This window comes from Triplophysa dalaica, chromosome 10, assembly GCF_015846415.1.
Source record: "Triplophysa dalaica isolate WHDGS20190420 chromosome 10, ASM1584641v1, whole genome shotgun sequence".
NCBI classification, from domain to species: domain Eukaryota; kingdom Metazoa; phylum Chordata; class Actinopteri; order Cypriniformes; family Nemacheilidae; genus Triplophysa; species Triplophysa dalaica.
In genome coordinates, this window is record NC_079551.1 from 2,021,512 (window position 1) to 2,035,889 (window position 14,378).

Sequence of the window (14,378 nt, forward strand, 5' to 3'; positions counted from 1 at the left end):
TAAAATCATACATGTGTCTTTGAGTGACATTCTGTTTGGTTTAGATTTAATATTTTATTTATAATCATGATTCTGTCTCTAGTGTGTCTGAGTGCAGTATTGGAGAAGAAGGTTATAAATTTTTATATTCAGCTGTGAGATCAAACCCTGAATCACATCTGATAGAGCTGGATCTCAGTGGAAATGATCCTGGAGAAACAGGAGTCAAACTCATCTATCAGTTAATACAAGATCACAAGTGTAAACTCAACACTGTCAGGTGAGGATTAACAACCAAGAATGATTTTAAGGCTTTAATCTTCATAACTGTAATATAATGTTCTTACAGTAAACTGGTATATTATATATTTCTGGTTTCCTCCAGGTTCTTGAGCAGCTCTTCTGCAGTGAAAGCCTTTCAGTATCTGACAGAAACTCTTGGTATAAATCCTTTACTCCAGAGAGAAGTGAATCTGAGTGATCATAAACTAGACGAGTCAAGAGTGAATCAGATCTGTGATCTACTGAAGGACAAACACTGTCACATCAACACACTCATGTGAGGACTTGATCTTTATTATGAGTTTATATTTCAACTGTTCAGAATCACAGCATCAGATGTGACATTGATATAATCTTGATAAATGTTTACATTAAACTTTAACTTTGTGTTCTTTCTACAGTCTGAGTCAAAATAAACTAGAAGATTCAGGAATGATGAAGATCTCTGATCTGTTGAGAAATCCACAGTGCAGACTACACAAAGTAGAGTATGTATTTACATTCATGTTCGTTTCATTCAGTGTAACAAAATAATGTTCAAATAATTTATACATGTTTATTTTAAAATGTGATATTGTATTTATAATCATGATTTTGTTCTCTAGTGTGTCCGAGTGCAGTATTGGAGAAGAAGGTTATAAATGTTTATATTCAGCTGTGAGATCAAACCCTGAATCACATCTGAAAGAGCTGGATCTCAGTGGAAATGATCCTGGAGAAACAGGAGTCAAACTCATCTATCAGTTAATACAAGATCACAAGTGTAACTCAACACTGTCAGGTGATAAAAGCTTTCAAATCTTATATAAATATGAAGTCTGATATATCACATAACAGAATATAGATCATAGAAAATATTAAAACATTTTAAATGCATTAAAGGAAATGCATTTAAAATGTTTTAATAAACATTTACGGACACGGTGATGTAAAAAATAAGAGAGATAGAAAAAAATATTTCCAAAGCTTTTGTGTTCTCTCACAAATATATTTTCGTTCTCTCACAAAACATTCAGCGAGTTTGGACAAACACGTCCTCTCCCGCTTTATGTATGAATGGATCAGTTCATATATCGTAGAATCCCGGAAGTGTCCATGTGGACAGCTCATATAGAGATCAGATTATTTTATGAGACTCATGAGGAAGACTAGGTTGATAGATCGTTGTCTGAGGAATTTTATGTTTTTTGTGATGTAACAACGTTTAGCTCACGTATTATTGGTAAGGAAATCTGCGACTATACGGACTTCTCCAGTGTTATTATGTAGAGCAAGTATAAAAATTAAATAAACATAAAAAAAATTCTGAACTCACAGAATTTTTTGCGAAAGAACACAGTATTTTGCGAGGGAATGCAATGTTTCTTGGGGAACACAAAAGTTTTGCAGGATTACGCTTAATCTCTAAAAAAAGGATATTTTCTCCCATATTTGCCAAAACTTATTCCACCATCATGTCTCTTTCAGGGCTCTGTGTACATTAATAAAAAACTATTTTACCATTCCACATTAATGTAGACATATTTCTCTAAACTAGGTTCAGTTGTGTTTAAACTATTAAAAGTTATCAAAACAGATTTTAATCACACACAATAAAATAACAATCTGACATTCATCAAGCAGTGTTTATATTGGACTTTATATCAAATTCATTACAGTTCTGGATCATGTTTTCAGGCTCAGTTGATTTAGTGTTAAATGAGTCATCTTCATTCTGAATGAGTCTTAATCCAGCAGACTCACACTGTGTGTTACACACAACAGACCTCTTGAATCTGTTAATACAGAAGACATTTCATTCAGTTACACATGTGAAGTGCTGAACATGAACACATGATCTTTTGTGTGTAGATTTCTGAAGACTCGTGCTGCAGAAGAAGCTTGTGATCATCTCTGTAAAGCTCTAGATGTGAATCCATTACTGCTGAAAGAACTCAATCTGAGTCACAATAAACTGGGAGATCTGGATGGAGAGAAACTCTCGGCTCTATTGATGGACTCTCACAGCAAAGTGACTAAAATCATGTGAGTATCATATACACGAGAACTTCATACAGTACAGACTGTCAGACAGGTGATGTTTATTGAGATGATGTTGTGTTATTGTGTTTAGATTGAATGATTGTGAGCTGACAGAGAATCAGTGTTCAGCTCTAGCTGCTGTTCTCTCCTGTAAAACCCTCGTGAAGGAGATGAATCTGAGCAACAGTCCACTGATGGATTCAGGACTCAAACACATCTGTGACCAACTCGAGAATCCTCAGTGTCAACTCCAGATACTCAAGTGAGTTCATCTATGACATCATCTACACAACAATGGTCATATAAGACCGTTAGCTTTAGGAATGAAGTCAAGCTGTTTTAAATTGAATTTTAATTCCAAGCACATGAAGTGATTTCCAACTGAAGAACAAATTATCATTTAAAAACAAGTTTAAGCTTAAAATGTGTTTGTTTTGTTCTTTAGTGTGTCTGTGTGCCGTATTGGAGAAGAAGGTTATAAATGTTTATATTCAGCTGTGAGATCAAACCCTGAATCACATCTGATAGAGCTGGATCTCAGAGGAAATGATCCTGGAGAAACAGGAGTCAAACTCTTCTATGAGTTAATACAAGATCACAAGTGTAAACTCAACACTGTCAGGTGAGTTTTAACAACAATGTATGATTTTAAGGCTTTAATCTTTATGACTGTGATATAATGTTGTGACAGTAAAGTGGTATAATACATAATTTTTCTGTCTCTAGATTATTAAGCAGCTCTTCCGCAGTTGAAGCCTTTGAGTATCTGAAGAGAGTTCTTGGTATAAATCCTTTACTCCAGAGAGAAGTGAATCTGAGTGATCATAAACTAGACGAGTCAAGAGTGAATCAGATCTGTGATCTACTGAAGGACAAACACTGTCACATCAACACACTCATGTGAGGACTTGATCTTTATTATGAGTTTATATTTCAACCTGTTCAGACTCACAGCATCAGATGTTAAATTGACTTCATCTTGATAAATGTTTGGATGCAAATTTAACTTTGTGTTCTTTCTACAGTCTGAGTAAAAATAAACTAGAAGATTCAGGAATGATGAAGATCTCTGATCTCTTGAGAAACTCACAGTGCAGACTACACAAACTAGAGTATGTATTTACATTCATGTTCATTAGCGGTCAATTACTGAAGGGGCTATGGCCTCTATTGCTTCTGTTAGTATAATATTAATTATTATTAACCAATGGTAGTCTATGGTAGTCTATGGTAGCCCTACGCACTACATAGAAAAATGCTGATAATTGGCACACTCGTAGAGGTGGTACTCATTAGTCATGTGACCAAGTATGGGGTCTCTAACACTTACTCCATAGTGCCACCAGCAGTTCAAAAATGAACTTTTCAAACGGCTGTAACTTTTGAACCCATTGATGTACAAAAATTGCACTCTGCACGTGCAATACACTCCTCACGCTCATTGCATTCTGTGCTTTACACTAACACTCCGCCCAATACAGTAGCGCCTCGAAAAGTACAATATTTAGTTTTTTCGCTACTAGTCCTACAAATTGTGACTGATTGTCACGAAAATCGGCTGAGACGATCTTTGGATTAAGACTTACCTAAACTCCAGAATTGATATTTTTGATGTTACTCAAAAGTTACGATGCCGCAAACTTTTCAAAGTTTACCCCAAAATGTTTCTAGGGGTGTATCCCAAACATTTATCTATCTATTGGTACAAAACATGATATGCTTCATCAACACCTCCGACTAGGGGTCCTTTCCAAAATGGGGAACAGCACCACCCATGGGTTGTGAGATTCAAATAATTTATATTTTTGCTCGTAACTTTTGAAATGTTTGTCAGAATAACGAAAATCTCGATGTCTACTGATTCCTTGTGTCATACCAGATCGTTCGATTAAGATTCTGTCACGATTGGATGATCAGTCTGTCCGCCATTTTGAAATTTGTTATCTATCGTGATATCTTTTGAACCATATTTGAACCAAATTTGACAAGCATCACCGACTTATAGTCCCAAACGTACCCTGGAAGTCTCAAGACAGCGACTACTATTTTTCAAGAGAAATTATGCTTTAAATACTTATAACCATTGAATGCTGCTGGCTCAAGATCGCCTGCTGAGTGATAAGTGATAAATGACAAGTCTCGGGTGAAAGAGGTCCCTGGTTCGAACCTCGAGATGCACATTTAAACATTTCAATTTGCAAATATGTACACACACAATGATAGCTGGGCAAAGTGTGGGCCCGGTCCCGGTGGTGCTGCTTGGAGTTCTTGTTTCATTCACTTCAGTGTAATAAAATAGTGTTTTAATAATTCACACATGTCTTTTTGTATTTAATATTTTATTATAATCATGATTTTTTTTCTCTAGTCTGTCTGAGTGCAGTATTGGAGAAGAAGGTTATAAATGTTTATATTCAGCTGTGAGATCAAACCCTGAATCACATCTGATAGAGCTGGATCTCAGTGGAAATGATCCTGGAGAAACAGGAGTCAAACTCATCTATCAGTTAATACAAGATCACAAGTGTAAACTCAACACTGTCAGGTGAGATGTGCTGAAATAATACAAAATAAATCACATGCTGAAAAATTATGTGTATGGGCATTATTATAGTGATTCTGTTGTTACATTATTTACTAAAATGTAAATCAGCACTGATGTTTTAAATAAACAACAATTTTATCACATTGCATTGAATTTATATTCTTGTTTTCTTCAGGTTCTTGAGCAGTTCTTCTGCAGTGAAAGCCTTTGAGTATCTGACAGAAACTCTTGGTATAAATCCTTTACTCCAGAGAGAAGTGAATCTGAGTGATCATAAACTAGACGAGTCAAGAGTGAATCAGATCTGTGATCTACTGAAGGACAAACACTGTCACATCAACACACTCATGTGAGGACTTGATCTAAAAGTATCGTATATTATTTGATATTACATTTGAATTGGTTGAGACAGGTGAGGGTAAAATTTGTTTTGTTTTGAAGTACAGAAACAAAAAATGAGAGAGAATGTATACATTTATGTAGGACCTTTAGTCAATTATTATGATGGATATCAGGCGTCATGTCTTTCCAAAAACAGGAGTGTAATTCATGCATACAGAACTAACTGAAAATGTTGCAAGAAACCCAATCTCTAATGATGTATGTAACAAGGTTCAACATATATATATATATCAAAGGAAGGACACGGGGTCGGCGTTCTTTGGGAGACGTGAGATTCTTTTTATTCTCAAAAACAAAAACAAAATGGCGCAATGGCGCTTCACACATCAGGTGATAGACAGTCCACACGACTTGACTTTCCAGATAATAATTCTCCTCTTTGGTCCACAGGACTCGTCCACGTCTCCCAGTTCTCTCTCTGATCCACAGGAGTGTGAGCTTTTTATGCTGTCTCCTCACCAATCACTGTAACGAGATGCAGGTGATCTTAATCTGCAATCGGCTCATTTGCTTACCGTCTTTCCCGTGTCTCTCCTGGCCGATACAGACGTCACTAAACCACGCCCCCCTTGCCACATACCCCCACCGCCCGACTCAGGCCGAGGCCCCATCCGGCCTGTAGCCTCCCCCCCCCTCCTGGAAAGGAAGTCGGCCACGACCATCTGAGACCCCGGTCTGTGGATCACCTTGAATTTAAAGGGTTGTAACGCCAGATACCAACGGGTGATCCGCGCGTTGGTATCTTTCATACGGTGGAGCCATTGGAGAGGAGCGTGGTCCGAATGGAGCGTGAATTCGCGCCCCAGGAGATAGTAGCGGAGGGTGAGCACGGCCCACCTGATTGCGAGGCATTCCTTTTCTATGGTGCTGTACTTTGTCTCTCTCCTAGAGAGCTTTCGACTAAGGTACAGCACCGGCCTTTCCTCACCCCCCGTCTCCTGGGACAAAACCGCCCCCACGCCCCGATCCGACGCGTCCGTCTGTAACGAGAAAGGAAGAGAAAAATCAGGGGAGTGCAATAACGGCCCGCCACAGAGAGCAGCCTTCACCTTGGTAAAAGCCTGCTGGCATGGCTCCGTCCACTGGACGGTATCCGGTGCCTCCTTTCTAGTAAGATCAGTCAGCGGGCTAGTGAGGTCCGAATAATTAGGTACAAACCTTCTATAATATCCCGCTAGCCCCAGGAACTGTCTTACCTCCTTTTTGGTCTTGGGTCTTGGTGCGGTTGCAACTGCTGCCGTCTTATCAATTTGGGGACGCACCTGCCCATGACCCAAGTGGAAGCCCAGATACCTTACCTCCACCCGCCCAATTGCACACTTCTTCGGGTTAGCCGTCAGTCCGGCCCTTCTCAGCGTACTCAGTACCGCCCTTAGATGTTGTACATGCCGCTCCCAGTCGTTGCTATATATGACAATGTCGTCCAGGTATGCCGCCGCATACCCCGCATGTGGTCGCAGCAGGCGGTCCATGAGGCGCTGGAAGGTAGCCGGAGCTCCGAATAACCCGAATGGAAGTGTTACAAATTGGTGTAATCCAAACGGCGTGGTGAAGGCGGTTTTCTCTTTGGATAGAGGAGATAGGGGAATCTGCCAGTACCCTTTAGTTAAATCCAGTGTCGAAAAAAAACGAGCCGAACCAAGCCGATCCAGCAACTCGTCAATCCGTGGCATCGGATATGCATCGAATTTCGACACCGCATTCACCCTTCTATAATCCACACAGAACCGGACTGAGCCGTCTGTTTTAGGGACCAAAACTATCGGGCTCGCCCAATCACTATGGGATTCTTCTACTACCCCCATCTCAAGCATTGCTTTTAATTCTTCCTGAACTACTTTTTTCTTGTGTTCAGGTAATCTGTAGGGCCGGCTGCGAATTATTACGTCCGGTTTGGTCTCAATATGGTGCTCGATGAGATTGGTACGACCGGGTAGGGGCGAGAACACATCCGCAAAATCTGCCTGCAACTTGGCTACCTCGGTGAGCTGGGAGGGTGAGAGGTGATCTCCCCCCGGGGCCAGGGCAAGAGATTGAAGTGGACATTTTGCTTCTGGTCCGAGATCATCCTCTCTGCTCACTACCGTCGCCAGCATCACCGGGTTCACCTCGTTCCATTTTTTAAGGAGATTAAGGTGATATACTTGATGTGCTCCGCTCCTATCCGACCGTATTACCTCATAATTGAGATCGTTTATTCGCCGTGTGACCTCGAACGGCCCTTGCCACTTTGCGAGTAATTTAGAACTCGAGGTGGGGAGTAGTATGAGCACTTTATCTCCCGGTGCAAATTTCCGTAAGCTAGTACCCCTATTATACTGCCGACTCTGCCTGTCCTGGGCCTGTAGCAAATTCTCCATAGAGAGCCGCCCCAGTGTATCGAGTTTTTCTCTCAGGTCCAGGACATATTGAATTTGATTTTTGCTGTCTGAGGGTCCGTCCTCCCAAGCTTCCCTTAGGACGTCCAGAACCCCACGGGGCTGGCGTCCATAGAGTAACTCAAAGGGGGAAAACCCGGTGGAGGCTTGGGGGACCTCTCGTACCGCAAATAATAGGGGTTCTAGCCACCGATCCCAATTCTTGGCGTCGTCGTGTACGAACTTCCGGATCATAGTCTTCAAAGTGCGATTAAAGCGTTCGACCAAGCCGTCCGTCTGTGGGTGGTAGACGCTGGTACGGACTGCTTTAATGCCTAATAATCCGTATAGTTCGCGGAGAGTCCGTGACATAAACGCCGTGCCTTGATCCGTGAGAATCTCTTTCGGGATTCCCACGCGGGAGATAAGGCTAAACAGGGCGTCCGCAACACTTTTAGCCGAAATGTTGCGGAGAGCCACTGCCTCGGGATATCGTGTCGCATAGTCTACTATGACCAATGCGAAACGGTGTCCCCGTGCCGACCGTTCTAATGGCCCGATCAGGTCCATACCAATTCTCTCGAAGGGGACCTGAACCAACGGAAGGGGACACAATGGTGCCTTAGGAGTGGCCGGTGGGTTTACCAACTGACATTCAGGACAAGACGCGCACCATCTGCGCACGTTCTCATGAATGCCCGGCCAAAAGAAGCGGGCCATTAGACGGTTTAGTGTTGCTATTTGTCCTAAGTGACCAGCCATTGGATTACGGTGAGCCGTCTGGAAAAGCATTTCCCGGCGGCTCTGTGGGACAACTAATTGTGTTGTATCATTTGATTGAGTGTCTCGGGTCACTCGATACAACCTGTCTTTTAAAATGGCAAAATACGGATAGACAAGCGGCTGTGCAGGGTGAAGACGTTGTCCGTCGATGGTACGAACCTGCTGAAATGCATTTTTAAGCGAGTCGTCGTGAGACTGTTCCAGGGCAAAATCATCACACCGAGAGAGATTTTGTCTCTCTACGGTACTCCGTTCCCCTGGATCAGTCCCTCTAGGTTCCGGCTCAGCTTCCCCCGCCTGCACAACCGCGGTCTTCCGTCGCCCTTGATTTCCCGAGGAAACATCCGCACATAATTTCCCCAATAGTACAGAAAACATCGGCCAATTCGTCCCCAAAATTAGCGGATGTTTGAGATGGGGATTAACCGCCACCTTTACTCTATGCTTTTGACCCCTAAATTGTATAGGCATCGTCACTAAAGAATAGTTCACCACATCCCCGTGTACACACCGTACCTTAACCATGCGGCTCTTATCCTTTGCCACGGACCGAATCAGGCGTTGGTGGATGGAGGTCTGGTTGCAACCTGAATCCACCAAGGCCTGATATGTATTCCCCTTGATACTCACAGGTATTTGATACAGGCCGGCTGAATCGAGGGCAACCTGTGGGTCGTCGGGGACCCGGATCATCGTCCCGACCTCCATCATCTGACAGCGGTCGATCGTGTGACCCGGCTCCCCACACCGCCAACAGGTCGGCCCAGACTTTTCCGCCACCCTAGCGGCAGGAAATGAGCCGACGGATTGGTGAGGAGAGGCTTGTGGAGGAGGAGAGACGGCAGGTTGCATGTATCGACCCGGTCCCCGGAAGTATTGTCGACCGTTCCCCATCAGGTCTCGGTTCCTGGGTGCGGGCCTGGGTAGGAATGACGCTTGAGACCTGGGAAAGGGAATAGGTCGGGGAGGGGGAGAAGAAACAGGTTGGAGAGAGAGAGATGAACGGGGTACGCCGACCCCGGGGCACGCCACCATCTGGTCCTCAGCCAATCGGATGGCCTCCGTCAGCGACGCCGGTCGGTGGCACTGGACCCACTGTGCGGTCTTCGGCGGAAGCCGCACCACGAACTGCTCCAGTGTCACACGATCGAGGATCTTGTCGACGTCGCCTCCATCAGCCATCAGCCATTTGCGGCATGCGTCCCGGAGCTGTTGAGCCAGGGCGAAGGGTTGGCCTGCATCCCCCAGATCCAAAGATCTGAACCGCTGCCTCTGCTGCTCGGGACTCAGTCCGACTCGCTGGAGGATGGCTTTCTTGAGGTCTGCATATACCAGGAGATTCTGGACTGGCAGGTGTTGGGCGGCTAACTGCGCCTCTCCCGCCAGCAAGGGAATCAGCCGGGCTGACCAAACGTCTTGTGGCCAGCCAGAAATCTCCGCAGACCTCTCAAAAAGCTCCAGGAAAGCCTCCGGGTCGTCCTGAGCCCCCATCTTATGCAGAGGCAGGCTTACCGCTGGGGAGCTGGCCACCCTGGCGGTGGCTTCCTGGTCCAACCAGCTCCGTAACGCCTCGCGGTCTTCTTGCTGGGCCTGGACGAGTGCTTGAAAGCGTCGTTCCTGGTCTTCACGGAGACCCAGCAGCGCCTGGTGGTGTTGGCTGTGAAGACCAGCGAGGGATTGGATAACGTCCGCAAACGGCGATCCTGGCTGAGACATGGCGGCGGCTCTGGTCCTTCCTTTTCCCGGGTTTCGGCACCAGTGTAACAAGGTTCAACATATATATATATATCAAAGGAAGGACACGGGGTCGGCGTTCTTTGGGAGACGTGAGATTCTTTTTATTCTCAAAAACAAAAACAAAATGGCGCAATGGCGCTTCACACATCAGGTGATAGACAGTCCACACGACTTGACTTTCCAGATAATAATTCTCCTCTTTGGTCCACAGGACTCGTCCACGTCTCCCAGTTCTCTCTCTGATCCACAGGAGTGTGAGCTTTTTATGCTGTCTCCTCACCAATCACTGTAACGAGATGCAGGTGATCTTAATCTGCAATCGGCTCATTTGCTTACCGTCTTTCCCGTGTCTCTCCTGGCCGATACAGACGTCACTAAACCACGCCCCCCTTGCCACAATGTATAAATGATGATAAAGCAGAATCAGCAGTGAGGGCCAGTTCTCCTCTGACACGTTATAGCTGCACTCCAAAACCTGTTTCATTGAGAAGGAAAGATCACAGTAATAATGGATCACTTTATATAATGTTTTAAAAGAAGAGAAGCACATCATGTGATCACACTGTTGAAATAGAGAACATGAGATGAGCAGTTTAACTGTGAGGTTTTTATATTTGTGTTGTAGTGAAACATGTTTGTAAAGTCAGTTGAAACAATCTCTGAATACACACATGATGAATGATGTTTGTGTTGTGTAATGTTTCAGATTGAGAGATTGTGGTCTAACAGAAGAAAGTTGTTCAGCTTTAGCTTCAGTTTTATCATCAAACATCAGTGTGAAAGAGCTCGACATGAGCAACAATCATCTACAGGATTCAGGAGTGAAGCGTCTCTCTGATGGACTGAAGAACAACTGTAAACTACACAAACTCAGGTATCTGGATCAACTGAATGAATGTGTTTTAAATGACGATAATCAGTATTGTCAACAGATTTATTGTAAAGTAGAGAAGATGGAAGATTTGGATTCTGTCTGAAGTAATAATAATGAATTGTGTTGTTTTATAATAAGAACTGATGATAATAGATGTGATTATTGATTCAATCTTCTGTTCTCTAGTCTGTCCGAGTGCAGTATTGGAGAAGAAGGTTATAAATGTTTATATTCAGCTGTGAGATCAAACCCTGAATCACATCTGATAGAGCTGGATCTCAGAGGAAATGATCCTGGAGAAACAGGAGTCAAACTCATCTATCAGTTACTACAAAATTCAAAATATGCACTCGAGACTGTCAGGTGAGACCTGCTGAAATACTAGAAAATAAATCACATACTGAATTACGTGTATGGACAACTGCACTGATGTTTGAATTGTGCAATGATTTATTTATTTTCTTGTCTTCTACAGGTTCTTGAAAAGCGATGCTGCACTGAAAGCCTTTGAGTATCTGAACGGGGATTTTGGTGTAAATTCTTCACTACAGAGAGAAGTGAATCTGAGTCATAACATACAAATAAACATCTCAACTGTGAAACAGATCTTTTATCTACTGAAGCATAAACCCTCTAAACTCGACAAACTCATGTGAGAACTTTAATACACAGTGTTTCTACTTCAAGATTCAACTTCATGTTGTATTGAAATGTTTAGTTTATTTTCAGAGCTCTTTAAAGGTGTGACTGCAGTTGTAATTGACTAAGCAAGTCATCAAGTCTTATCACCTGCTGTTTGGTATTTAAATATTGGCATCCGTTGATGTGGGGGGGGGGGCGGGAATTTTGAGTTTAAGATGTAATCAAATTTGAGCTGTCAATGATCATTTAAACTAAATAACATGTGGTGCAACAAATGCAAACAGAACACAAATTAAGTAAATATAATTGAGATAAATTGTGTTTAACAGCAAAGATCTATCTAAACTGAACCTCACATAACACTTAAAAAAAAATGTCAATGCTAAGAATATTTAAGACAATATTGTGAGGCATATTGCAGAGTCGAATTGCAGAGGTCCTGAAAAAGAAGGGCCAACACTGCAAATACTGACTCTTTGCATAAATGTCATGTAATTGTCGATTAAAGCCTTTGAAACGTATGAAGTGCTTGTAATTATATTTCAGTACATCACAGAAACAACTGAAATAAAGATATAAAAGCAGTTTATCAGCAAACTTTCTGAAAACGAATATTTATGTAATTCTCAAAACTTTTGGCCACGACTGTACAGTATGTTTTGTCACAGAAATTAACCGAGTACAATTTTAAATAGTTTCTTTGTTAATGCTAACATCATTATTTCAAATTTATTTTGCAATACGTCATTTACTTATTTTGAACAAGCTACGCAATCTCGTTTATTTCAATGGAAGCTCGAGCACTTCCTGTGAGAGGAGCGACAATGACCGTTGGTGACAGGATGTGGGCGTGTCCAGTGAAGTGACGATATTGAGAATTGTTCAACTTTATGCAAATGATGAACGACTTTTAGGAACTCTATATTTGTCAGTCAGAATGTGGTTTTAATGGCCAATATCTGTCTCCAGAGTTGATTTCTTTCTATGTCTCTCTCCAGGTTGTGTGGATGCAGTATTACAGAGTCACAGTGTGTTAGACTGATTTCAGCTCTGTGTTTAAATCTGACAAGACTGAAACACCTGAACTTCAGTCAGAACAAACTAGGAGACTCAGGAATTAAGAGCTTGTGTGATCTACTGAAACAATCAGACTGCAAACTAGATCAACTTGAGTAAGTACTATTAAAACATCTCAGGAATTGGTATTTGAATTAACAGATATGAAGAATGAAAAATATATGTCATTGATTCTGGTTTACAATGTTGTTGGATCCAACTTGATAAATGGGAGAAATGTAAGACCTATAAGATCTGGAGCGTTTTGACAAATTGGAACAATTTGTAGAATTTCGATACATTCCAAGTCCATTTATTTAAACACTTTTCCTATATATATATCCCATTAAACAAGTATGCTGTTTGAAAATAAGTAGTGTCCCAAATGACAAACTATACACTATTGACTGAACCACATAGTGTAAGAATTGAAGTAGAGTAGCAACGTCTCAAATGAAATACTAAACGGTTTTATAGTAACAGGAAGTATATCTGTCTACCAGATGAGCACAAATGATGTCAGTTGCACAACACAGGGCATGTCAATAAAAATCTATTTATACATTTAGTGTCATTTTCATCCGTTTTCCCAGCATGACTTCAGTCCCCATCAGATTGAAGAATAATCACTCCATATGAGAACTTGCACAGAGCTTGAGACTTTGAGAGAGAGAGAAGGCTATCTGAAATTATACTTCAGATAGTTTCAGGAAGTTATGTTTTCTCTTTAAATGCTTTATTTATTTCATTTTTATGCATTGAACGACTTGCGTGTTTTAATTGCGTGTAGGCCATAATACTGTCAGGTAAAGCAACCAATTTTGTGTCGATTCATGTTTAGAAGAGTGGAAATGTCCCCACAGTAACAGAGGGGTGTCCATTCACCAACAAGTCAAAAGTTGACAGCAACAACGATTATGAGTTAATACCGAGGAAATTGCACACTTTTAAGAATTTAGCGTTTAGTTGTTTGTGATGAATTCTTATTGCAACCGATATAAACACAACACCTTACTTCTTTGATAAGATGGCTTCGTGTTGTTTCCCAGGTGGACTGTTGAAAAACACGACATGCACGTTTCCCGGAAATCCTGTAGAATTCAACCAATCAAATAAAGACTTTGATGCATAAGGCCAGATTCCTTAAAAGAAAAGCATGCAACCATTAGGCAAAAAAGTGTAACAGCTAAAGCCCAATTTATGGTTCTGCATCGGACTTACGCTGAAGCCTACAAGGACGTAGAAGTATGAAATCCAACACGTGGCTATGGCGTAGAGGCTATGGCATAGATCCAATGCAGAAGTAAATATCTGGCTTAATGCTAATGCCCTGGGTTCAGCAGAATGCAGGAATGAGACCGGACTCTAGTTTTTTTTAATGGATGTCAATGGGTTTTGTAAGCCGTTACAGGTTCTCCCATTGGAAGTATTACAGACCCTCCCATCTCCCTAATAAGAGTATCTCTGATAAGGCACACTATCCAGGGAACACTTCAGCAAGTTCAGATTTTAGGCCAACAGTCCGTGGGCATGACGTCTGAGATGAAACAAGGACGCACCATTGTGTCTGATAAGGTTTAGCTGGAGTCACACACAGCAGATCTGCACAAGCAGTGACCGATATGGCCAGCGAGTGGCAGCACATGATGTAAAGAGAATAAAAGTCAACCTACAGTATGACGAACAATGACATGAAAGT

The 14,378-nt window shown here is 42.1% G+C and overlaps 1 protein-coding gene across 1 annotated transcript in view; it reads left to right on the forward strand.

Moving 5' to 3' along the window:
* LOC130429649 (NACHT, LRR and PYD domains-containing protein 12-like) overlaps positions 1-14,378 on the forward strand; it is a 35,453-nt gene that overhangs the window by 19,399 nt on the left and 1,676 nt on the right. The window contains exons 13-16 of the mRNA XM_056758325.1: positions 365-538; positions 4,652-4,828; positions 11,168-11,344; positions 12,622-12,795. Of these exons, the coding sequence (XP_056614303.1) occupies positions 365-538; positions 4,652-4,828; positions 11,168-11,344; positions 12,622-12,795 (702 nt within the window). The remainder of the gene's footprint in view (positions 1-364; positions 539-4,651; positions 4,829-11,167; positions 11,345-12,621; positions 12,796-14,378) is intronic.